Source organism: Xiphophorus hellerii, chromosome 22 (genome assembly GCF_003331165.1).
Source record: "Xiphophorus hellerii strain 12219 chromosome 22, Xiphophorus_hellerii-4.1, whole genome shotgun sequence".
Taxonomy (NCBI): Eukaryota; Metazoa; Chordata; class Actinopteri; order Cyprinodontiformes; family Poeciliidae; genus Xiphophorus; species Xiphophorus hellerii.
This window is the reverse complement of record NC_045693.1, coordinates 29,860,375-29,885,139: the sequence shown is the minus strand read 5'-3', so window position 1 is coordinate 29,885,139 and position 24,765 is coordinate 29,860,375. Positions and strand designations below refer to the sequence as shown.

At 40.5% G+C, this 24,765-nt stretch overlaps 4 protein-coding genes across 9 annotated transcripts in view; 2 read left to right on the top strand and 2 right to left on the bottom strand.

The window, feature by feature from the left end:
- The window catches only part of LOC116712662 (histone-lysine N-methyltransferase SETD5-like), a 7,364-nt gene extending 4,403 nt beyond the window's left edge, over window positions 1-2,961 (bottom strand). For all 3 annotated transcript variants that reach the window (XM_032552475.1, XM_032552477.1, XM_032552476.1), the window contains exons 1-5: window positions 1,089-2,961; window positions 836-998; window positions 548-740; window positions 172-273; window positions 1-54 (exon numbers count right to left, since the gene is read on the bottom strand). In XM_032552475.1, the coding sequence (XP_032408366.1) occupies window positions 1-54; window positions 172-273; window positions 548-740; window positions 836-998; window positions 1,089-1,194 (618 nt within the window). In that variant the 5' untranslated portion in view covers window positions 1,195-2,961. The remainder of the gene's footprint in view (window positions 55-171; window positions 274-547; window positions 741-835; window positions 999-1,088) is intronic.
- The window catches only part of LOC116712679 (cysteine-rich and transmembrane domain-containing protein 1), a 17,446-nt gene extending 12,342 nt beyond the window's left edge, over window positions 1-5,104 (bottom strand). Inside the window, exons 1-3 of the mRNA XM_032552500.1 lie at window positions 5,090-5,104; window positions 3,850-3,981; window positions 3,549-3,592 (exon numbers count right to left, since the gene is read on the bottom strand). Of these exons, the coding sequence (XP_032408391.1) occupies window positions 3,549-3,592; window positions 3,850-3,919 (114 nt within the window). The 5' untranslated portion in view covers window positions 3,920-3,981; window positions 5,090-5,104. The remainder of the gene's footprint in view (window positions 1-3,548; window positions 3,593-3,849; window positions 3,982-5,089) is intronic.
- The window catches only part of mcm8 (minichromosome maintenance 8 homologous recombination repair factor), a 216,385-nt gene that overhangs the window by 61,197 nt on the left and 130,423 nt on the right, over window positions 1-24,765 (top strand). The gene's annotated exons all lie outside the window — the stretch shown is intronic.
- On the top strand, window positions 5,051-24,765 carry LOC116712644 (uncharacterized). The gene is made up of 11 exons (XM_032552443.1): window positions 5,051-5,163; window positions 6,933-7,049; window positions 12,720-12,797; window positions 12,871-13,126; window positions 14,105-14,697; window positions 14,821-20,066; window positions 20,642-20,840; window positions 22,627-22,859; window positions 22,946-23,230; window positions 23,298-23,404; window positions 23,499-24,765. The coding sequence occupies exons 3-11, from the start codon at window positions 12,729-12,731 to the stop codon at window positions 23,735-23,737; spliced, it is 7,227 nt and encodes a 2,408-aa protein (XP_032408334.1). The 5' UTR covers window positions 5,051-5,163; window positions 6,933-7,049; window positions 12,720-12,728; the 3' UTR covers window positions 23,738-24,765.

Genomic DNA, 24,765 nt, shown 5'->3' with positions numbered 1-24,765 from the left:
TGTCTCGTTTGGGACACTGGTTATCATCTGATCCTGGTCATTTTCAGCTCTGATCTGAAACAGAAAATAAATACAAGTCAACACCATACTGCCCTACATTAATTCACAGAGATACCCTCACTTATATTCAGATTTTGTCTTAAAACTTTCAATAATATCATTTTCCCACACCTTTATTTGGTCTTTGCTTGATACCGGTCCATAGTATGAAACCAACTGTGATGTGGATGGCACCTCAACATCTTGTCCAGTTGAAGACATCCCACTGGAGTTCTGTTGAATTTGAATATATATCAAATTTATTGTAGATGTAACAATGTTTTGAGAATACGTAAAATACTACTGTAAATACTACTATACTGTAATTATTTATTATACATTTGTGGGCAACTGGTTAATTTGCCCAGTAATGTCTTGTATAGTCAGCCATCTAGTGTTGTGAAAAGAATGGTAAAACAAAGGAGGTTCAGGTTGTAAATCATCATTATTAGTGCATTTCTTAAATGAACATTGTCTTAAGATTCATACATTTTTATTTTTTTAGTACCTTGAGTCGCCATGGCCAGTCTGAGTCCCCATAATTGTACGTAATCTCTTCTCCCTGATTGATATCTCGAGTTGCAAATAAACACAAATGTGGCTTTTGTTGGACGGTCAAATACTTCATTTTGGCATTTGGGCTGATATTGTCATCGTTTATAAGCCTTCCAAGGGAGCAATCTTCTTTTGCTGCATCAACACTGCAAATACATAACATTTAATTTTAAATATTAAAATATTCATTTATATATATGCCATTTAGTTCTAATTAGACTTCTGATACAAACATACTCACCACCAGAGTTTTCCATTAAAATAGAATTCAAACAAGAATACTTTAAGGTTGTCATGGTAAACTCTCTGTCTCCTCTCACATTCCTCTTTACTGATCAGTTCACCTCGATATTCACACAGAAAGTCTCCTTTCTGAAAAGAGGTTGTGGCAAAGATACCACGACCTAAAGAAGAAAGCAAAAATAATAGTAGAAAGAGTAAACAATGTATAAAGGCTTGATTGTATTTAAACCACTCCAAAAAAATCCCCATACCTTTAAAGGCATTGATGTACGTGATGTCAAGCCCCACTTTGTCCGTTTTGGTATCAATATAATATTTGGCATCTTCCTTCGGATTTATGCGTCTTCGCCTCTGCATGTTTTACTGACATGTATGAAAAGTTATAACAGTCAAAGAAGGAATTACAAGCGTCTTTGTAATTCCTACAAATGTTAAAGCTAAAAATTTAATTATAAATATGGAAACATGTTATGCATGCAAGACACACAGCTCAGATAAAAAACCAACACTATAATTTATTTAATCACTGATTTAAAAAAGTGCTTTACCATCTACAAATAGTTCAATGTTCAATATATTGATGTTCAGCCAATAGTACAGCCTTACAAAAACATTTGAGCCATACTTTAAGGAAAAAGGGTAGTTTGTTGCACAAATGAATTTTATTAGAGAAGTCCTATTTATCTTTAATTAAACAGTTTTAATCAGTCCTCCAGGGACAGTCTCCTCCAACTTTTAGATGCATCTCTGCTTCAACACACCTAAGTCAAATAATGTGGTCAGAAATCTGGAGAATTTGGCTGCATATGAGGAGGTTATTCAGCTAATTGATTCAGGTACAAATACACATTTAAAAATTGAAGGACACCGATATTTGCCTAAATTTGAGGACTCTTGATTTACACTTTCAGCATTTAAGTCATGAAAGTGATTACAGTACACAGCTTTAAAGCCATTGATGCACCAGCCCTATTGCAGCCAATTATTAAAACCTTCAACAATTGGTGCTTTTCCAAAAGATAAACAAGTTTCACAGAAACCTGTGGGTTTGCTTCTTATTAATCTCCTGCTTGAAATCAAGCTTAACGAGCTTAACAAGCATCACTACGGTGCAATTAGCTAACATAAAGCAAGCAGTTCACCAATATTGTTAAATATAATGATGAAAACCTTACAGTTCATCACCCAACTTTTATCACCAAAAGCTAGGTAGTAGGTACCACACAGGTACCACCTACCCCAAATATTGTCAACTTGTCAAACACCTGTTTCTAGCTAGGAGGCTAGCTCTAGCTAGGAAGCTAGCTCTCCTAGCCCAGCTAATCTCTTACTTTAAAACACTCGGAATAAAAACTATACTGCTTCAGGTAAGTCTTTTCAGTCATAAAAGCATACATATTTAAGCTACTTGATGCAAATATCTAAAATAAGTTGCTTAGCTTTAATGTCACCTAAATTAAAATCTAAAATATTTCATTTTGCTCAAAAACCTTTCTTGCATCTGCAGTTATTTACTTGTAAATAACTTCATCTAGGCAAAAATTATTTTAATTTACCATTAATGCTTACCTGTGCACAGTTATTCCACCAACACGTCCATATTGAGGGCTGCGGCTTCAAATGAGGATTTAATTTTTAAAAACCTTGCGTCTGGGATGGTTTGGTAATAAGACACGCCCACAGTTTTTTTCCAGCCAATCAGATGATGACTGGCTAAAAGCGCGCGTAGTGTATAAAAATGTGTGTAAAACTGCAATTCATACACTGACATCAGGCGGCGCTGTGTTATACACTGGAATACACAAAACTCAGGTTACATGGTATAAAAGGACAATTAAAGAAAGTGAGATATCACGCTGTTTATTCAGTGAAAAGTACAAATACATGGTCCAAATCATGCAAACACTGGCATAGTTCCTATAAAACTTTAGATTTATGAGAAAAAGTGTTGTTTAGATACTCAAAATTTAAAATACACTCCATGATTTATGCGGACATTGGCACTGTCCGTGTATTACCCCTAGGTCCGCGTAACGTAAGTACGTATTCAGGTCAAAAGGCAGGCTAAACCATATATACCAACACCCCCACACACCCACCCCCACACCCCCACCACACACACACACACAACATATTGTTTCCTTCTGTTGTCTTTGTTGTAGTTTTTATAATTTTATTTTGTTTCTAATGTTTAAATCTAGATTTTATGGATGTTTATGTATGAGAGCAACAGATTATTTTATAATTTCCTCTGGATTAATAAAGAACCACCCAACTCAGCCTGGCCTGAATGGCGCCCCCTGCTGTTCAGGTTTTTGTTATCATCCTGTTCTGCTGTTTGTAGTATGAATTTTCTGCTGTATGAATTTTTTCTTGGATAATAAACGTTACATTAAATCTTATGAGTATTTCTGTAAAATGAAATCAGCTGATCTCCTCAGATATTAAAACTTGTTGGGCTTCATGCAGCCGCCAGGCTGGGACTGAGCTGGATTATCTTTAAACTGGACTTTATAGTTTTATTTTATTTTATTATGTTTGGATTAATTATGATAAAACAGCTGGTTATTAACTTTCTGTTTTCTTGTTAAACTTCGTGATATAATGAATACATTTTCTGTAGTTTATTCTGAACTCATCGTCACATCAGCAGCAGGTGAATTCAGTCACATGACGTCTGACAGGAAGCTGCCGCGGTGCATTCTGGGTACCTGATAGGCGGAGCCGGGGAAAGCAGTGGGCGGTGAGTAAAAAGCTGAGAGATAAAAAAAACAACACATTTTATAAAAACTGAAGCAGGAAGATAAATGACATTGTCTCATAAAGATGACAACTAAATAAAGTCAGAGTATTGATGTGATAAATCTAAACTAATTTATCATTTGTTTAGAATGAGAAATTACAATAATTACAGAGGTTGTGGCGTCTATGGAATAAGAAGTAAATAACAATTCACTAAAGTTAAAATTTTACTAAATTATTTCTGGCTTTGTGATGAAAACAGAAACGGACCTGGAGGAAACATGGAGGGAGACGAATCGTCAGGGAAGAACGGACGATACGGAGGAGGATGATCACTCATGATGATGGATGGATGATGGATGGATGGATGATGGATGGATGATGGATGGATGATGGATGGATGGATGATGGATGGATGATGGATCTATGCAGAAAGCAGAAACATGTTTTTAGCTTCAGATGAAATATTTTGATTAAAATGTCTTTTTTTCAGATTTAATATTTTAATTGAATGAATCTAATCATTTAAGATAAACGATTAGATTCATTTTAAATCTGAGACATTATTTCCGTCTCTGTGGACGGCTGAGACGCTCCAGGACATAAATCTGATGTGTCTGCTGCAGATTCATGTGTAATAACCTCATTAACATCACCATGACGATGGATGTCCCTCCAAAACAGTCAGTCTGACCTCTGACCTTTTGCCAGGCAGTAAGTAAACGTTTGTCCCTGCAGAGACGTTTGGACGTGTCTGTGTCCCCCAGCAGACACACAGTGCAGTCAACTGCCTCCATACCAGCAATCATCTAATTAACAAGTTGCCATGGCAACCGCCACACGGACACAAACAGCCGCCTGTCCCACACAGGAGCAGCTTGTTCCAGTTAAACCAGTCAGCTGCTGCTGGGAGAGCTGGACCGGCAGCATGTTACCATAGCAACTACCAGAACCAGCCCGAGACCCGACCCGACCCATCAGAACCACCCTGATACCTAACTAGCGTGCTGAACAGCTGCTAGTTACTACAGCAGGTACTGATGATGTCATCCAGGTGATCTGGTTGTGATTGGTGGACAGGAACCGTCCATCTGTCCTGCTGCTGCTCCGTCTTCACAAGAGGACAGAGAAACACGCAGCGCTGATGTCTCTGATATCTCTGATGTCTCTAATGTCTCTCATGTCTCTCATGTGTCTCATGTCTCTGATGTCTCTGATGTCTCTCATGTCTCTCATGTCTCTGATGTCTCTCATGTCTCTGATGTCTCTCATGTCTCTCATGTCTCTCATGTCTCTGATGTCTCTCATGTCTCTCATGTCTCTGATGTCTCTCATGTCTCTGATGTCTCTCATGTCTCTCATGTCTCTGATGTCTCTCATGTCTCTGATGTCTCTCATGTCTCTCATGTCTCTCATGTCTCTCATGTCTCTGATGTCTCTACCGTTTTAAATGTTTCTAATGTCTCTTATATCTAACGTCTCCATGAAGTCTGAAGAAAACTGGACTTACCTGAAGAGGAACGGCTCTGCTGTCCTGATCAGATGCTGACCGACTGAGGAGACGGTCAGAGACACGAGGACAGGGTGAGGCCCAAGGACCACCCTCCTCCTCCTCCTCCTCCTCCTCCTCCTCCTCCTCCTCCTCCTCCTCCTCCTCCTCCTCCTCCTCTTTGTTTTCCTTGTCTTAGCTGCTTTTTCACTTTTCCTCGTTTTTTTCTCCTCTTGTGTAGAAAGTCCAGTTTGCCGTCTGCTTATGGATCATAAATCTGTTTTTTAAACTCTGTTGCTGCAGAAATAAGAAGTCAAATCAAACCTTCCTGTTGACTCTACAAAGGAAAACAATCTTCAGGTTCATCCTGGCCTGCAGATAATATCCCATCCATCTGCCTCTTCATAAATATCTCTATAATCTCTCCCATCCAGCAGTCCATTGGTTAAACTCCGTCTCTTCAATTTAAATCAGCCAATCACCTCAGCCTTCCAGAGTGGAGAAAAAGGAAACAAACACACATAATATAAACATTAACAATTATTGATCGATAATAAAATATCAGGCAAACATTTGCTGTATGCAAATCCACACATTACAAGTTTAAAAAAAGAAAAATTATTTTAATTACTTTAAGCTTCAACCAATCAAACTCCAGCTTTTATCTCTGAGCTTCATTTCAGTCGGGCCTCCTCTTTATCTTTGGGACCCAAGATGGCCGCCACTAAAGACACATCCACAAGCTAACTAACATTTCATCAGGACAGACAGAAAGTTAATTTACACTCTGGAACTGAAGCTTAGAGATAAAATTAGTGATTTTGTGCTGCTGATTCAGGTGTAACAGCAGCAACAGGTAAAAGATTCGTCCAGTTTGGTTTTTCCATTTTGATTCAGCTAAAGGAGCAGAGAGCTAGTCAGAAGAAAATGGCAAAAATATTTCAATAGATTGTTTCACCTACCTGAAATCACCTGCCAGTTATTTCAGGCAGGTGAAATAACTGTTCACCAGTTATTCAGAGAAATGTTCAGAGAGGCGCAGTTCTCTGAATAATGGTGGATCATATTGTGTGTAATCGTGGTTCTTACTGCACAGATTAAAAACTGTGGATTTTAAGTCAGATGTTGGTTATAAAAAAACTGAAGCATTTTTCTAAATGTTTATTATTCCAGTGAAGTGAGAGGCAGCAGAGGAGGAAAGGTTTTTCTGTCTGTCGGTTCAGGAGGACATGGCTGGACCTTAGACGTGTGTCTTGTCCTCCACTGTGGCAGGAAACGGTTAAAGGTGGATCAGAACCAGAACCACGTGGTTTACAGGAAACAGAACGCTGGCACTGCTGCTTCCAGGAAGCTGCTGGCTCAGCCAATCAGCACGGCAGCATTTCAGCTACTTTTACTCATTTCATCATGATCAGGAAAATAGATCAGATTTTATAATGAAAAAATTAAAAATGTGATTTTTAAATTTTTTTGCAGTTTTTTCCCCCCATCTTCCTTCCAACTTTCTGAGGCTCCCCCACCGCCTCCAAGAGGCCCTCCAGGGGGCCACGGCCCCCACTTTGATAAACCCAGTCATTCAGTCCATTATTTACTTTATAAACTGGAGTTCTTGTGTCGACCAGCAAGTAGAGCTAAAGTCTGACTCAGCCATGAGTCGTTATCTGCAGACAGAACAACTTGAGTTCATGCTGCAGCTGCTCACCCCCCCCCATCCCCCCCCCACACACACACGCACACGGACACACACACGCATGAACATAAGCACACACACACCCACACACACACTCCCACTGGGAGTTCCCTGATAAACTCTCTGTAACCTCTGATGTGAACTCTACGCTGTTCTGTGATTGGTCCTCTGCAGATACTTCTATAAAGCAGCGGACCATGAGGGGACGTCCCACAGAAGCAGACAGCTGGGATGGACAGAGGGACGGACTGAGGGACACACAGCAGGACTCTGTCTGCAGCATCCAGCACAGTAAGTCACGTTCGGTTCAGATTATCTTCAGGATTCAGAAACTTCCAGTTTCCTCAGAAATCAGCAGATAGAGACCAGAAACACTTAGCTGATCAGACAGCTGCAGCTGCAGCTGTTGGTTGTTGGTGTTGTAATGTTGAACTAAATATAACAATCAACTGTAACCTGTCTGGTGACGTGATAACCAGAGGTCAGAGGTCACAGTGTTGGGTGGGATTAGAAACACTGAAGCAGTTTCTGTTTGTTGTGTCATGTGACCCGGTTCAGGTCTGTGCAGAACCAGAACAAACTGCATCTAAATTTATCCTCAGTGAAATAAAACCTGAGTTTCACTTTGAGTCAGCGCCGGTTCCCTTCAGCCTGTCGACCAGGCAGAACTCTGACCCGGCAACTTCCTGGAAACCAGCCGAACAGAACCAGCTTTCCTGTAAACCTCTCTGGTTCTGATCCAGCCTGCCGGTTCTGATCTAGTCTGCTGCTCCATCTTTAACTTTTTTTTTAGGCTCTTTGGCCGTTTTCATTTATCATAGAAATGATTCTGTTGTTAATAAATTTCAGATAAAATTCACAGCATCACTTTCTTAACTGCTGTTTGAAATGAAAGTGAAGCGTTCAGCCAGACATCCACCATGATGATTGTTAAAGAAGAATAAATAATCACATGACTTCTACCTGTTCTCTGAATGCTAGAACTATCTTAACTAGAACTTCTTCACTCTGTTATATATACATCACCTGAAAACAAACAAAATGTTAAAGTGTTTCTTCTGACTGAATTTAATCTTTTTTTTTTGTTATTTGTGTAATTTTTTTATTTCAGTCTAAAATACCACAATGTGAACAGTCTGAAGTTGTGATCCTTGGGCAGCATTTTCTTACCAAATACTTTTTAACTGGAGGGATTTCTTGGACGGCTGGTTTTAACTTTTAGCCAGGGGTGAAAGCAGGCGGGTAAGGTCGGGTACTGGGTTCCGCCGCTAAATCAGCCTGCAAGAGAGGGGAGCGGCTGTCTGCTGTAAAAAATCAATGGGTGCATGTGCAGCCGTGAGTGGACCCACTAATCAGCAGTGACTGATTAGTTTTTCAAGAACAATCTAAAACACGATTTAATCAGTTAATAAATAGCTTTTTTTCCCCATTTCATATTGTTTCTGAACTGTTCTTGCTTTGCTAGAGCAGGGAGGATCAATACGTCGATCGCAGAAGGTTTGATCTCGGCATGAGGTGACAGACTGAGACCAGCTTGTCCTCCTCTGATTCGCTCAGCAAAACGTTTTTAACTTTATTAAAGAACAACAACAAAAGAAGAAAAAAAAAATCAACAAAACGTGTTCAAATCAATGACCCAACGAAAATAATAATCTCAATAATTATTGTTTTAACAAGGTGTTGCGCAATTCTGTGCGTTTCGGTTCCATTACCAAAGTTCAAATTAGCTAATCGACCATCGCTGTGTTCAGGGAGATCTTATTAATAATCGCAAAATAAATATCAAGCCTGAAAACCTGATATCGTAACGGACCGAATGTTATGCTTTCAACGTAATCTCTGCTTGCGGAGGCGGTTGTCACGACAACGGGTGTGCTTAAATGACAGAGAGAGAATAAAAAGGTACAAGTGGTTTTGAGTTGATCACCTATTCGGGTTATTTTACCTTTATTTTCCTTTGCTGTGGCTCATTACAGCCGCTGTAGTTTCTGAATGTTCAATAAACGACAAACTTATGTGAAATTAAATTAATTGTTTAATATTTTTTTTAAAAATAGTTTGGGCATCTTGCTTTGAGATCAGAGTCTGAGAGGCTTTTCTTCTATCAAACTATATTTTTGCCTCTTATTTAGTGGAAATATGGATGTTGATAAGACTTTCTACAAAATGATAACCTTTTTCAACCTTTATAGCTCCACTGTTGAAAATGAGGCTCTAACATTCACAAATGACGTTGAAATAAAATCCAGCTCAACATCTGGTTTGAAATGATTCCTCTGGAACCTGTTGGAGGAAAAATATCCCAACTTAAGAAGATGTGCTTTTAACTTAACAGAGCTCTGTGGTTCCTCAGTATGAGAGTCAGGGTGAGGAGGCGCCATGTCAGGAAGACGACATGGAAGCTGCAGGATCTTCAGAACAAACAGGTCATGATGCTGATTATCCTTCTGTCTGGACACAGGACCAATGTAACCAGTTTAAAAGCTAAATGAATGGTTATATGCCAGACATGGAAAACGGGGATGCACTCCATGTCAAGATTGTGAAGGAAAATTTAGTAACAACTAAATAATTAAATAATAAATAATTAAATAAATTTGAATGTACACTTTATGATGTTTTTATTAAAGGTTTGCACTCAGTTGCAGCTCAACAGGATATATGCTCTTCTGACCCTCCTCAGATAAGTGAAGAACAGGGTGTTCAGCGGTTAGAAATGTGAGACATGGCTAAGGTGATGAGCCTAGTTTGTAGAAGTTCAGTTACTAGTATCTGTTTAGCCATTGTAGAGGAATATAATTATATTAATAGTTAAAAATTATGTTTATTGGTTGGTTCGCACTAAGATATGTTTTAACCTAAAAGAAATGTATTGTGTCAAATGGATTGGGATTATGTAAGAGTGGAAATACTTTTTATGTAGTTGTTTTGCACTGAGGAAATCAGGCGCCGTAGAAGATCAAATTGACATAACTCCCGGCTTCCCCTGGCATGTGAAGCCGAAGTGAGACGGGAAGAAGGTTTGGGAAATTATCTGTTTGGATAGATAAGAATAATAATTTACTTGTTTTGCACCTTTGAAATGGAGCAGATGTTGGAGGTCAATAGGTCTTAATATTTCCAAGGAACTTCCAATACACATCCAGTGTAAGACGGAGCCAAATGAACTACGTAAATGGAGGAAAGCAACGCCATTGGTCGAGGCTTTCCAATACACACCAGTAGAGCTCGGACCCTATAAAACACTGATACCAGAAGTAGAAGGCGAGAGATTTTGGGACAACTGTAACGATGTGTATGTGATGTTTAGTTCCGCAGATGTGCATTAAAATCTCTTCTCGTTTTGACTATGAGCAGATGGAGTTCCGAGTCTTATTTAACCTTTATTTATATACTCTATGAGTTTAGGCACCTTTAAATCCCTCCATACCATCAGCAGAGAGGCCTTTTTGGAGAAAAGCCTAAAGTTGAGCTGTGAATGTGTATGCAACCCTGCTCCACTGGAACTGACAGATAAGTAACGTATAGATTTTTACCTGACTCTTGAGCCAGGGGGTGTGGCTAAGTAATGTGTGATGTATCCTATGTAAATGAGGGGACGTTCAGCCCCAAGTCAGAACTCATCCGATTCTCACTGAGATGTGAGCTTTGTATGTTTTCTCCATTTGCAAATGTTAATTAAAGCTGTGTTTGTTCTCTTTTAAAGCTGAAGTTTGGTCTTGAATTTTGTGCAACTTAACAAGATGTTCAGGATTTAGGTCTCATGGCATCTCAAGGTACCAACATTGTAGCCAGTGGGCTGAGGGAAATACAGCTCCATTTTTTAGAAATTCAAGAGCTACTCAGCTTGCAATAAATATCTGAATAAAATAAATATACACTTTGTTCTCCATCTCTGATTGTTGCACATCCTGTTTATCTCCCGCTTTCCTCCTTCAGCTGGGAAATAAACACTCTAGAAGGTGGAGCAAACCTCTGACAGGAAGATATTTGTTAAACTGACCTTGAGCAATAAGTGGGGGTGTCAGAGAGATCCTGGAGAGGAAATCTTCCTCTAGAGCTTTGGATCAGATGTTGTTAATCCAGGAGTAACTAGAACTTTGACTGGGCCCAAAGTGGCCCAAAGGAACCTCAGTTTAGTCAAGATAGATGAAAGATCAACAACTGAGCCAACAGCTTCATTTTACAAATAATTCGCTGAAGACAGAAAAATATTTTCTTGAATCAAAAATATGTTTGTACTTATGCTGTGTACGCATAGGCCACCGCTGCCACCTGCAGTTTTGGAGGACAACTGCATGTTCTGGATCTGTGCTCTGCCGGGACGTTCCCTCTCTGGTTTGATGTTTACATTAAACTTTCAACTTACTGAGTGAAGGTAACAGTGCAGCGCGTCATCATCAGCGGTGACTTCCCTCTCCCAAACCTTCTGTAGAGATTAGATTTACTCTGTAAACAAGCTGAGCACAAAGTTTATCATGTTAAAACCTCAAAAACTGCTGTTTAAAGCACGAGGAAGTTTCTTCATGACTTCAACTAGAACATCTGCAAAAGAATCAAAAAGTACAATTTGTCATAGGGACTGAAGACGGAGCTTATTAATGGATGTCTTAAGTGGATGTTTTTACTACAGTTTCTATTTATATGTTGTCTTTTTATTTTTCTCTGTCTTAATCTAAAGGGTTTTCTATATTTTTGGAGCTAAACAAATGCAGGTTTGAACGGTGGGTGCGTGAGTGAATGTAAGTGTGTATAAGTACATGTTTACAATGGTAAGTTTGTTGTTTGTAAGTTTGTTGTGTCCTAAAAGAGAAGATTCAATAAAATACATTAAAAAAAAAAAAAAGAAGTACAATTTGCTCATAAATTGGTGTTTTCTCTCTTTTCTCTGCTTTGCTGACTTGTTCCTGGTTTTCTGGTGACGAATGTTTCCATTTTGTGTAAATAAAATGTCACAGAAACACAAGGAAAATTCTTGAGGATTACTTTATTCATTAAACTCTTGGGACTTTGGCCAAATCTACTTTCAGAGTATGAACCCGTAGCAGCAGCGCCACCTAATCATCTGCACTTAAGGAACAGTGGAAATATTTTACTTTGACTTTGAAATTTAATGGAAAAACAAAACTTGGAGAAACCAACAGCTGACCCAACACTTTGTAGAATCACCTTAACCAGGAAAAACCCAGAGTCCGTTTTCCATCTGACATTTATAAAATTATAATATGAAGCCAAAATCATTCCTAACACCCGGTTGTCATATTGTTATATGACAACCCTGCATCATGTATACAGTAGTTTATGGTCTCTATGTTGAACACCTATCGACTTGGGCAGCAATGTCTTTGTGATTTTATTTGAAGGTAAAAAGCGATCAAATGAGCAGAATGTTCTTTATAGACTGGATCCAAGTAACTGGTGTAGATCTCAGGAGGTGCTGCTCAGCTCTTACAGCTTTCATCACAAACTAACTTATCAGGAAGTGAAAGTCCTGACCACACCCAGACTTCAACACAGCAGAGCACTTTGTGCTCACAATGGAAATTAGTCATTAGGCCTACAAACGAAAGTCACAATAAATTTTCCATTACATTGTCAATGGGCGTCACACTACCGGAGGTCGGACTTGCCCAGGTAGGGTGGCATCAGTTGGCCACTGAGATCCTGACGAGGCCCCAGATGAGCTGTTAGTGTTGGAGATTTCCTGATGAGCTGTACGGCTGCATCGTTGTTGGCGTTGGAGTTTCTGGCTCCTGTTTGTACTGATGGACGAAACAACAGTCCAGATTCCCAGAACCTCTGTGGAAAACACAGGATGTCCCTGAGAGACGACGTGTTCGAACATATCTGAACTGTAGTCATTGAAGGTCCTTCAATCGGATTAATAAACTGCTGAAGTTTCTCAAGAGGAACACTTGAATTTATTGTTTCCTGTAGATAATAGATTCTTTGTCCTTACAGAGCTGAGAAATGGTAATCACCATTACAGTAACCAATGAGACCCCTTACACCTGGTACCACTCTTATGAAAAAGACCAGGTAAGAGTCCAAACCGAGATATGAACCAGTAGATGAACCTTCCCTGACTGATTTTTTCTCCTCGTCTCCACAGAGTGGGACAAAACTGAAGCCACATGATACAAAAACAGGAGAATGGCCTTTAGGATTTTCGTTGTTAAAATATCCATTCCGATTGTTTGATGCTGTTCTGGACAGAGGCGTCTACCTTAGCTATGGAAACCACTCCAAATGGGACCTCCAATCTGACAATCGCATCGATGATTTCACTGTAAGAGAGAGCGATGATCGGGAACACTTTGAGCTGGTCAACAGTTCTGATGAAGTGGTTGACCGCTGTCCCAACTATGGTAAGTCTTACAGAAACATTCAGGCTGCACATTAACGCTTTACTTCCTGGACTGGCGTGGTCTGCTGTTCACAGAGAATCTGTTTCTACTGAGCGATACAGGGAAGTTCCAGTTAGTTCAGATTATGGGCCGATACTGAACAGTTAATGCTGAATGATTTCTACCCACCTAGATGAACTCAGCTTCAATTGTTTGACTTTATGCGTGAAATGATTCGGTTAGTAGACAACTCAGCTGGAAACCAAGAGAGAACATTGATCACTGCTGAATGTTGGATTGAGAACATAATGAGTGAACATCTTTTTAGATGTTGTGTTTAGATCAGTGGTCATTCTTTATTAATGTCTTTTAATCCATCCATCCATCCATCCATCCATCCATCCATCCATCCATCCATCCATCCATGACCTTCATCCACCATAGTTGCATCTACTTCTTTAGTGGATTGTTTAGACGCTTGCAAACTAAATATTTATTTGGCTAAGTACTTAGCTTACTAAATAAAAATTTAGTTCCCCAAATAATTATTTAGTTTCTAGTTCTGACGAGAATAAGTAAACGAATAACAAAAAAAATGAATAACATGGCAGAAATATGACTTTTAAAATGAACCCCCGATTTCTAATTAGGTTACATAATCCCAAATTACTGCTGTTAATTATTGACTGGGTAAATTTTCAAAACAGCAACCCATATTTTTCAACATCAACCTTGTTAAGGATTGTTATTAATCTACTTTATGGGGTAGAAAATAATCTGAATTTTTAAGGCTAAGAGAATAAAACATAAAATATTAGGACCCTCTGCCTGAGACTTTTAGTAGTATTACTGACTTATTTTGTGCCAAAATTCAGTTAAAATAAAGTTAACTTTTTAAAACCGTATAAAGAAGTACTAACCCAGAACACGCTCAGTTAGCTTTGATTAAACTAAAGAAGGTGATAAAATTCACAAGAACATTCTTGAATTTTCTTTTAGCAAGAATCGAAGAAGAGAAACGAGAAAGAGAAGAACGCAAAAGACGGCAACAAGAAGAGAAACATCAGAGGGAAGAAGAGGAGCAGAGGCGCCAGGCAGAGCTGGAACGAGAAAGAAAGATCCAAGAGGAGACAAAGAGGAGACAAGAACAGGAACGCCGAGAATGGGAACGTCGAGAACGTGTAAGACGAGAACAAGAAAGGCAAGAACGTGAACGACGAGAATGGGAACAACGAGAACGTGAACGACGAGAAAGGGAACGACAAGAACAGGCAAGACGGGAACTTGAAAGGCAAGAACAGGAAAGGCAAGAACGTGAACTACAAGAATGGGAACAATGGAAAAAACGACAAAAAGAACTGCAGAGAAAAAGGCAAGAAGAGGAGAAAAGACGCCTGGCAGAGATGGAGCAAGCCAGGAGAATCCAAGAGCAAATTGACTGGGAGAACAAAGCCTCCAAGAGAAAGATCAGAAAAGCTCAGGAAAGACTTCAAGAGCAGGAACAAGCCAAAGCTCAAGAACACCAGCAGCAAAAGACTGAAGTGCTGTACCAGTTGCTGGACGATCATACAGCTTACATAGAGAGAGATGAGGTAAGGTTTGAGATCTTCTGGGTTTACCACATTAAATATGAAAAAGCAAGTTAGACTCTGGCAATAGTTGACCATATGAATGTTTAGACTTGATGCTAATGTGAGGATTTATCTTTTATGCAGTTCGGAGATGTGCAGCAACGATTTGAAGAACTTCTGTCAAGCTACCAAATCAAAGAGAAAGAAAAGTCAAAGATGAACCTTGAAGACAGAATGAAGTTTCTCCAAAATGTGCTGATGTTAAATTACCTAGAACAACAGAACATCCCCATCTGGTCACAGTGGGCTTTGGATCAGGCCACTGGATACGTGGATCTGTCCCTGACCGAGCGCTTCAGTGTTCTGGAGGCTGTGGTCAAGGTTACTCTGGAGGGTGAGCCTGATTTTCAGCTTGAGCACAGAACAGGACAAGACAAAAAAAACATATTCTTTCTCAGTTTGGAAGATCAGCTGCAGATTTCTAATCCAACTCTAGCCAGACGGGTTTTAGTAAATATTCTTGAAATTACTTCAAAGTTGCCAAAACAAGGCAAGGAAATCCTCAGTCAAATACTTTTCAACAACATCTGGACTCCAAAAGAAATCAAGCTGTTCATTGGACGAACGTTGGGCATGGATCAGGAAAAAGTCTCAAACATCCTTCACTGGGTATGCACCTATAGGCTAAGCTGCATAATGGCTGTCACTGCACTGAATCACAAGAATCCTATAGGATATATTCAAGATTGTATGTCATGTGAGGAGGACAAAGATCATGAGACTATCCTTAGTGAAATGAAGGAAAATAACTATCCAGAAGATCTCCTGTCACAACTGGAAGACACTCTTCAATACGTTGAGGCCGTGTTGCCCAGATGTAAAGGAGTGGACCTAGAGTCAGACGTGATTGAAGACTGTAAAAGGTGGATAGTTTCAATAGATTTTTCCAACCCTAACACTGACATGTTAAAGAGCATCCTCATTGTCATGTCCATAGCTGTGAAGACATGCACAGCCTTCATCACCTCCAGTGGAAAGAGCGTTCAGGGATACTTTCCCAGACTGACTCAGCTTGCATCATTACTGCTACTGCTGCTACAGCAGTCCCAGGACAAACGAGGATGCCTCTTGGAAATCGGAACCGGTGAGGGTAAGACCTGCATCTTAGCCATGTTTGCCACCATCCAGGCGATACGAGGTACTGCGGTGGATGTTGTGACCAGCTCCCCTTTGCTTGCCATTCGTGATCAAGAGGAGTGGAAAAAACTCTATACAATGTTTGGTGTGACCTCATCAACTGTTCCTCCACAACACCAAACTAAAAGTTCCTTTGAAGACCATGACAAGCTGCTCGAAGAAGCTTATTCTATGCAAGTAGTTTATGGCACTGTTTGTACTTTTGCTGCAGACATACTGAGGCAAGAGTTTGAGAAGAAAACAACTCGAGGACAGAGAAAGTTTGACTGTGTTATTGTGGATGAAGTGGATTACATGACGTTGGACAGTGGAGTCCAGGTAACCTTCTTGTCACATCAAGCCAGTGGGCTGAGACACCTGGAACAAGTCCTAGCAAGCATCTGGGCCTTGATGTCTACCTGCCGTCCGATAGAAATATTTGAAACAGGCGAGATCCAATGGGGAACTAGGATCCAGTACTGTCACAAGGTTGCCAAGCAAGCTGTGGTTGGCTCAGAATCAGACTTTTCAGAAGATGACATACTGTTGCTGGGTGTGAAGCTGGGCCTTTATTCTCAGCAGGATCTCAATAAAGTAAATGAAGCAATGAGTCAAACTCAGACAGAGAAAGGCAGCTCTGAAGATCCCACATTGCAAGTCATTGGAACCATCATGGCCAAGTTGGGACATCAGCAGCAGCATGAGCTGTTCAGGGAACTTGAGACAGCAGTGCTTGATGGCGTGGTGGTGGACTGTTACTCACTAGTAAACAATAAAGCCAAGCGCTACGGTAAAGACGATTCTCCCGCAGACCCTGATGTGAAGATACTTCTTCTGCAGAATGGATGTGCCTGTGAAATCATGTCTGAGAAATCACTCATTGAATCAACTCTTGAAAAACTGAAATCCAAAATAAGATTTTCTGGTGAGTGCTCGTTGAAGTCAGTGGAGGAAACTCAGGGATATGTTGTGATTCCATCTTTCTTAAAAGAGTATGTTGAGAACCAGTTGCCCATTTTTGCAGAGAATGCCTTGAGAGCCATTCAGATGGCGCTAGACAGAGAGTACATGATTGAAAAGACACCAGAGGTTGACAGGCCTGGTTTCTGTAGTGAGCACTCTCATCACTACGATGCCATAATTCCTGTAGACTTCCAGGCCAGTGGGGTACTAGAGAAAAACAAGCGCTGGGGTGAGGGCCTGCAACAGTTTTTGGAGATGAAACACCAACTGGCAATTTCACAATTATCTAACGTTACAAACTACATGTCAAATGTCCACTTCTTTAAAAAGTACCTGACAGGCAAAGGGATTTTTGGAGTCTCTGGGACATTAGGGGGCGAAGCAGAGAAAGCATTTCTAAAACGGCAGTACAAAGCAGCCAGTTACATCATTCCAGCTCACCGTCATAAAAAGCTTGTAGAACTGCCAGCAGTTCAGGTTTCTGGAGGAAAAACTGAGTGGATCCAGGTCATCTGCGAGACCACATGGAGAGCTGCAGACAGGGGGCAGGTTGTTTTAATTATCTGTGAGGATGTCAAGACTGCCAAGGAGCTGAAAAGTAAAATACAGGTTCAAAAAAGACACGCTGCTGAGATCAGCATGTACACAATCAGCGAAAAGCACAACATTGAAAAGGAGACTTTCAGGAAGGGACACATCATCATAGCTACAAACCTTGGAGGCAGAGGAACAGACATAAATGTTCACCAAGAAGTCAATGAGTGTGGAGGTCTCTTTGTGCTTCTCACATACTTCCCTGGAAGTCATCGTGTAGAGAGACAGGTGTTTGGACGCACCGCCCGCAAAGGAAACCCAGGAATGGCGCAGATGATACTTAACCGGGATCTTCTAGCACCAGCATACCAAGGCCACTCAGTGGAAACCATGAGACAACTCAGAGAGGAGTATGAAGTCAGACGTTTGGATGGTATGGAGAAAAATGAGCTGCTTCAAATTGAACTGAAGGAAAGTCTGTTCTCCACATTTTGTGAGTTTCTCTGTGACTTTGACAAGCACTACACAGAAGAGGAGAGAAGGGACATCAAAAAGCTGAAATCAAAAGATCTTCCTGAGTGTTTTAGGAGCCATCGTCAAAAGTTTGATTATGAGACTGCGATCAATGCTTTGAAAGAATCATGGGCCTTGTGGCTCATCCTCCATGAAGAGCACTTCAGCAAGCATGACGATATCCACCTCCTGAAAGAAAACCTTATGAAGGGGTTGAAGAAGACTGCAGATCAAATCTTAAAGGGGAGGAGCAACAATTTCTATGACTACATTAAACTGGCAAAAAGCAGAACTGACATACACCGCAGCAACAAAAAGGAAAGCGACTTTGGAGCATTGCTGTACTGGCAGAGTGCTGTGCAGTGCGATCCTTTCTACTGTGCTGTGGCACTTTATAACCAGGCGTACATCACAGTCAACCTGCAAAGGAGCGGCTACAAAGAGGAAGCAAAGCAGTTATTAGAAAAAGCAAAGACTGCTGTGAATGTGTACCTGTCAGAGTCAACAAACACCATGATGTTTTGTAATTTCGCTGTGGCTCATGACTTTTTACCCCACCACAAAGACAGCAACCTGCAGAACCAAATGAAAGCCAGAATGAGTGTCTTCAAATGTTGGAAAGGATACATTGAGAATGCCCTGAAAGCCCTCCAGCACATTGAGAACAGCAAAGGAGAGGCTATCTTAGAAGACTCCAGTGTTTACAGCCTTTCCAAAGACAAAGACCCCATCACCACGAATGAACTAATGGTGCTTCATGAGTTTGGTCTCTGCATCGTGTTTGAGGTTAAAAAGAAGCCAGAGTTTTCCATCGACGCCTTTCTTTGTTTTTGTCTAGGAGTTGTCCAAGTGACAGCAGGTATCCTTGTTTGTGCTCTGTCCTATGGAAGCGCCAGCCAGTTTGGGCTTGGACTCATCAGTGAAGGGGTTTCTGACATGATTCACGGCATAAAGGGAATGATACAAGGAAGCTTTGACTGGGCGGAGTGGGCAATCTCCAAAGCCATCAGCATTGGGGTGTCTCTGGTCTTTGGTGGACTGAGCAAACTCAAGGGAGCTGTAAGGGCTGTACGAAGTGGTGCCAAAGGTCTGGTTGCTGGGGCTAAATGTAGCTCCGTCCTCACAGTAAAAGAGTGCTGTAAACATGCAGGGAAATATGCTGTTCAAGAACTGACAAAGCAGGGATGTGTCGCTGTGCTGAGCTACACTGTCAGCAATGCACTTCCAGCTGTGTTTGAAAGGATTCTGAATGAGGCCTTCAGGGATAAAGTCTTTAAGATGATAAAATCTAATAGCCGCCTGGATTCTGCTCTCACAAACTTCATTTGTTCAGCAGTACCAAAGACGGCCATGGAGCAAAACTTCACCAACTTCACAATAGACATGAGTTGTGAGAATGAAATCCGTCTATCAGTGGACATGATGACGCGAGACATAATCCCTGACCTGATGATGGACTGCACCCAGGTTGCTAAAGTTCTTGATACCCTGTCAGAGGTCTGTGGTTCTGTGGCACGGCACATGGAGAAACAGAAAGAGATGAAAGTGTTGATGAAGATTTTGGAGTCAGCTCAGTATATCAAACTCTGTGTAGAAATCTTGAATTCATTTCCCACAGAAGACGTCATTCATAAAGCCTTTGTGCCTGGGTTGTTGAAAAGCCTGGATCAGCTGCCGCAGGAAAAGTATGACAAGGATGGAAGGCACTCATTAGCTGATGTGAAAAGGCTTAAGAAAGACCTTCTCCACATAATAGCTACAAGTGTTTCAGAGTCATTTGTTGAAGCTTGTTCAAGACACATGACCTCCATCATCACCAGAACCTGCATGACTCGCATAAACAGTGCTGCTGGTAGTGCTGTTGGGAACCTACTGGGCAGGGCTAATACTCAAAGTTTTTTTGACAACCAGATGTATAAACACCAAATGAAGGAGGCCATCCGCAGACCATGTGAATCTCTATCAGAGGAGGGCAAACAGGACCTTCATTGTTACATAGAGGAGGTTTGTGATGTTGATCGTCCTGCTTCAGCTTTGGACATCCATGTCCTCACTCAAAGTGACGCTCTCCAAGGCAAAGGCATCAGAGTTATAGTTGTGGACAAAGATAAGAAGAAGCTTTCTGAGGATTACTTTCCAGGAAAGGACAGTTCTGCAGGTGATATCGTCCTCCAACTGAGCAAAGACCCAGAAACACAAAAACAGTGAGTAACGATTGAGAATCTCATATTGATGACATTGACCTAACCCTAACCCTATCTTCTTAACTCTAACCCTTTATTGTGTTAGAGTTAACACAATAAAGTTGTGTTAAAGTGTTATTGTGTTAAAGTAGTAACTCAATAAACTTTATTGAGTTAAGAAGTATTCATCAATTCATTTTCATATTACCTTATTCACAGCAAGCGTCCTCCAAATACACATTATAAAAAAAACATTCAGTTTATATGCAGAAATAATCCATTAAATTCAATCATTTCAAGTCAAATACAACCATTCCAATTCAATTAAATGCGCTAAGCAAGATAGTTACATTTCTATTCAAATTGGTAAAAAGATCTTTATCTAAAGAAGACAAGTTGACTGCATTGAGTCACTTCCTGTGCAGAAATCTTTGGTTTAATGTATCAGGATATTTTCATGAAATCATGAATTGCCTGCCACGTCTTAAATTAGGTCTTAAAAACCTCAGATGACCTTGAGGTCCTTCTGGTTTGCTCTGTTAGATGGTGTTCCATCTGTATAAAAGTGTTTTGGTATTTCTGTTTGTAATTTTCAGGACGTTTGCAGAACGGCTTGCTGGTGAAACGAGGCCCTACAGCGGACATTTCGACATTGTGAAGCCAGATGGCGCTGTGATTCCCGTGAACTCTGCAGATATGAACTGCTTCTATCATGCTGTGGTCCAGGCCACCAGCGGCAGTACCGTTGACCACAAACAGAGGGCAGTGCAGCTTCGAAATGAAATGAAGGATCTGGTGAGTATCATGACATTGAAAACATTAACAAAACACAAAGTGTGCTGATAATGAAACTAAAGTATTTTTATGTAGAAATCATTTAAACGTTTTGAGAAATACCAAACATAAAAACTTCCAGTCACTCTGGCAGAAACTCACAGCCTCCTGCTCCTCTCACCTCAGTCTGTTTTTAAAGCCTTTCTGAGTTTTTATTTAGCTTCACTTTATCCGAATAAAATCACACTGAGGTTAAAAACTTCTTTTTGGAAAGAGTCCTGGCCAAGAGGCGTCAATAAATAAAACACTAACAAGTAACAGTTTAAAGAAAACAACAAGCTATGAAAACCCGGCGCATGGTTTTGAAACTTTTACTTTGGAGGTAAATGCACAGTGAGATAACATCAGTTAATTTCAAAGTTTTCTGCAGCAAGTTACAGGATCAGAGAACAGAAAAAAAAAGTCTTCTCCGCCAATTCAGTCTGAGCAAATGGTGCATAAAAAAGTGGCCAAACCAGAAGAGTCAACGTTTCTCAGTGCAGATAGGCTGGCAGGAGTCCAGGTAATTCTTATAGATGAAAACTGAGCAGGACCAGACTGGACATCCCACCTGTGAGGATGAATCTCAGAGTCTGTTGGGATTCTGCGGTTTGTAAAGAGCCTCAGAGAGCAGAGGTTGACAGTCAAAACATCCCTATAGTCCAACACAGACAAGCAAACTGCAATGACAAGATAGTTTTTATCTCTGTATTACAAACAACCTATTTAAAAAATAAAACCCAACTTTGATTTTAACCTTTCTACTAGACTTTCCACATTTGATTTAATTTCCTATGGGAAAAATTAACCAGTTTAGTTGTATTTGTTTTAAGAACAAGTTTTAAATGTAATAAAGAGTGTTGGATAGCAGCAAAGCCTTTCTGTAATAGTTCAAAGAACGGAGTAGGAGTGGATCCAGTGCAATAAATAATTGTCATCTGCATAAAAATACAAATCAGACACATTTTGTCCCAATTCATTTATATAAATTATGAACAGAAGGGGATCTAATATAGATCCCTGCTGTACCACTGGTACATCTCCAGACAACAAATCATATTTAATACATTGTGTCCTCTCCTGAGATAAATTGTGAATCAAACAGCTTGTTTTGAAATACTAGAGTCCCCAAGCATTGACTACCAGAATTTTGTACTGAATGAAATTGTTCTGATAAATCCACAGCACAGCATTGCTTCTATCCAGAGCTTTTCCAGCTCCCAGAGAAACCAGTTTAAACTTAAAATGACTCTGAACTGTAAGAGTTAACCACAGAAGACTGGGTGAAATTGATTGTCTATGAAAAAGAGAACATCAAGTTATTGGTAGCTCAGCTGTAGCAGCCAATCAGAGACTCAGTTCAAAGAATCCAAAGTCGACAACTTCTGTCTTATCAGGACTTAAAACAGAAAGATGGAGTCATCCAGATGTTTATGTTTTCCAGACATAAACTCTAACTAATGGACTGGATTAATCAGGATTTATGGACAGATAGAGCTGATTTTCATCAGCATCACAGTGGATGTTTATCCCGGTTTCACCAACCGGGTGAATATCTGGCGATTGGTGGTGGATTAAGAGGAATAAAACAAAGTACTGATAAATGTTGTTGGTGGATCTCAGCTGCTGAGTTTATATTTATATCTCCATTGTAATTTAAAATATCTGCTTAATTCAGCATCTTGTTGTCAGAAAAGACAAACTGAATGTAGCTCTGATGTAAGGAAAAGTAGACATGATGAAATGTTTGTGACGTGTCATGGTTCAGCTGCTTCAGGACACAGGCAAGTTCGCAGCAGCCGTCAACCTGCAGAGAGGATATGAAGAAACCCACAGATACCTGAATAAGTACATCATCAGTGGAGGAGGCAGGAAGACGCAGCAAGTCATCAAAAAAAACTTCCAGGACAAACTAAACACAACAGACATGCAGGATGTCCAGGAGCTTGAGGCCAATCTGATAAAAACTTACGACCTGGGTCTGGTTGGAAGGTTTGATGAGTGAGTTCATTCTGTCCAAAGATTTAAAATCGCAGCCGTCACTCTGCAACACACAGTCATCTCTACTTGATGTTTGGTTTGTGAAGCATCAAGGGCCTGCGGAGGACAAACAGACCCAACGCCGATAACAACAACCGGAGCTGTCCTGTGAATGCAGACCACATCCCACCTATCAACGCCTTCCAGAAAGCTCATGAGATGCTGCAGAAACCAGAGAGCGAAGCCCTGAGGGACAGGCTGAAAACAGAGCAGCCTAAGCTTTACGCCATGATTGATAAAACCGGAAAGCGAGGGCTCTGCAGAGAGGTTCTCGCCGAACATCACAAGCAGGCGCTGACCACCGGAAACAGCAAGGGGTCTCACAGAATCAGGTGAGAATGCATCACTTCCTGGCTGATTTCAGCCCTTTGCTGATGTCACTTGCTCTGTTTGCTGCAGGGAGAAGCTCGCTGAAGTTCTGGTTTCTGGTGATGCTCATAAAGCAATGAAGATGTCCTTAATAGCGGCCAATCCAGAGATGTCGGAGTCTCTCCGGAGAGATGCAGGTGCATAACAGAGACTGATTCAGCTGCTGCTGCAACTAGCCTGCAGAAAAACAGGCTGTTTCAACCAGTCGGCTAATGTTTGCTCTCTGTGCAGGAATTTATCAGCAAAACAAAAGACCTGATGTCATGTCCACCAAAGCCATCAGGACGTATCACGGCATTGGAGACAGACTGCTGTTGGATAAATACTGTGAGATGGGAGTCATTGACCAGAGCTCTAAGGATGATCTTCGTCAGTGGACAAAGTCCCAGCTTTACTCCAGGAATTCAGCAGAATATCATGAACTGCTGGAAGTGCTGAAGCCGTCTGCTCAACACCAGAAACGCCATTAGATGTACATTCATCTAACTATTAACACTTATATATACGAAACCAATTCCTAGAGTCCAGCCTATGTGTAACGAATTGGTCTGAATTGTTCTAAAATTTGTAAATATAGCAGTAAGTGAGGAGAGGCTTTTAATATATGTTCGTTTTAAATACTTTTTGTAAACAAATTCGTTTTAAAAATAAAATAAACTAAAGAATAAGCCAAGAAAATGAGGAAATGGAGGATTGTGAAGATAATGTATTGGCAAATAAATAGTTGACTAATTGAAAAACTAACTAAATAACTAACTAGATAAATAAATATAGGAATAAGTAGATAAATATGATAAATGAAAAACTATCTGAAAGCTGGAACAAAAGTCGAAGAAGAAAACAAGGAACAGACAGGAATGTGAAACATAAAAATAAGAGGGGAATAAAAATGTTTTATAAAGGAAGAGGAAGCAGTTTTAATGTCTGCAGGAGGAGATACACATGCCCAAGTGGAAGGAGACGCCAGCCACTTCCAGAGAGCTGGAAACACCCAAAGGCTAACGGTGGAAGTTTGTGACCCAGAGATACTGAAACTGCGCTCAAGACTTCACATGCAGAAATATAGGACATTGCATTGTATAGAAAAGATAGATAAATGTGTGTTAGCAGCTGGGTTTGTTGTTTGCCCCTCCCCTAATTAGCAGCTGCTAATCTATGTAAACAGGGATCTCAAATCACAATAAAAGGAGGAGAAGAAAGAGGGGACATCAGAACTGGTGTGGAAACAGAGACAAGGAGATGTCCCTGGGCAGAGTTCTCAGTTCAATTGTAAGAAATTTAACCGTCTCTCTGTGTTCTTATTTTTGTCCAGCGAGAATGTCAGGTTATAGATCTGACATTAAATTGGTCCTTCGTATGCCTGACTTCTGCATAATTATAACACAGTCTGGGAACAGCATGTCACGTCACTTCACACAATGTGTTATTACTTCAGTTACAATTCTGTATGCTGTATGATCATCATGAATCATTAAACATAATCAACTTTCTGTTTTAA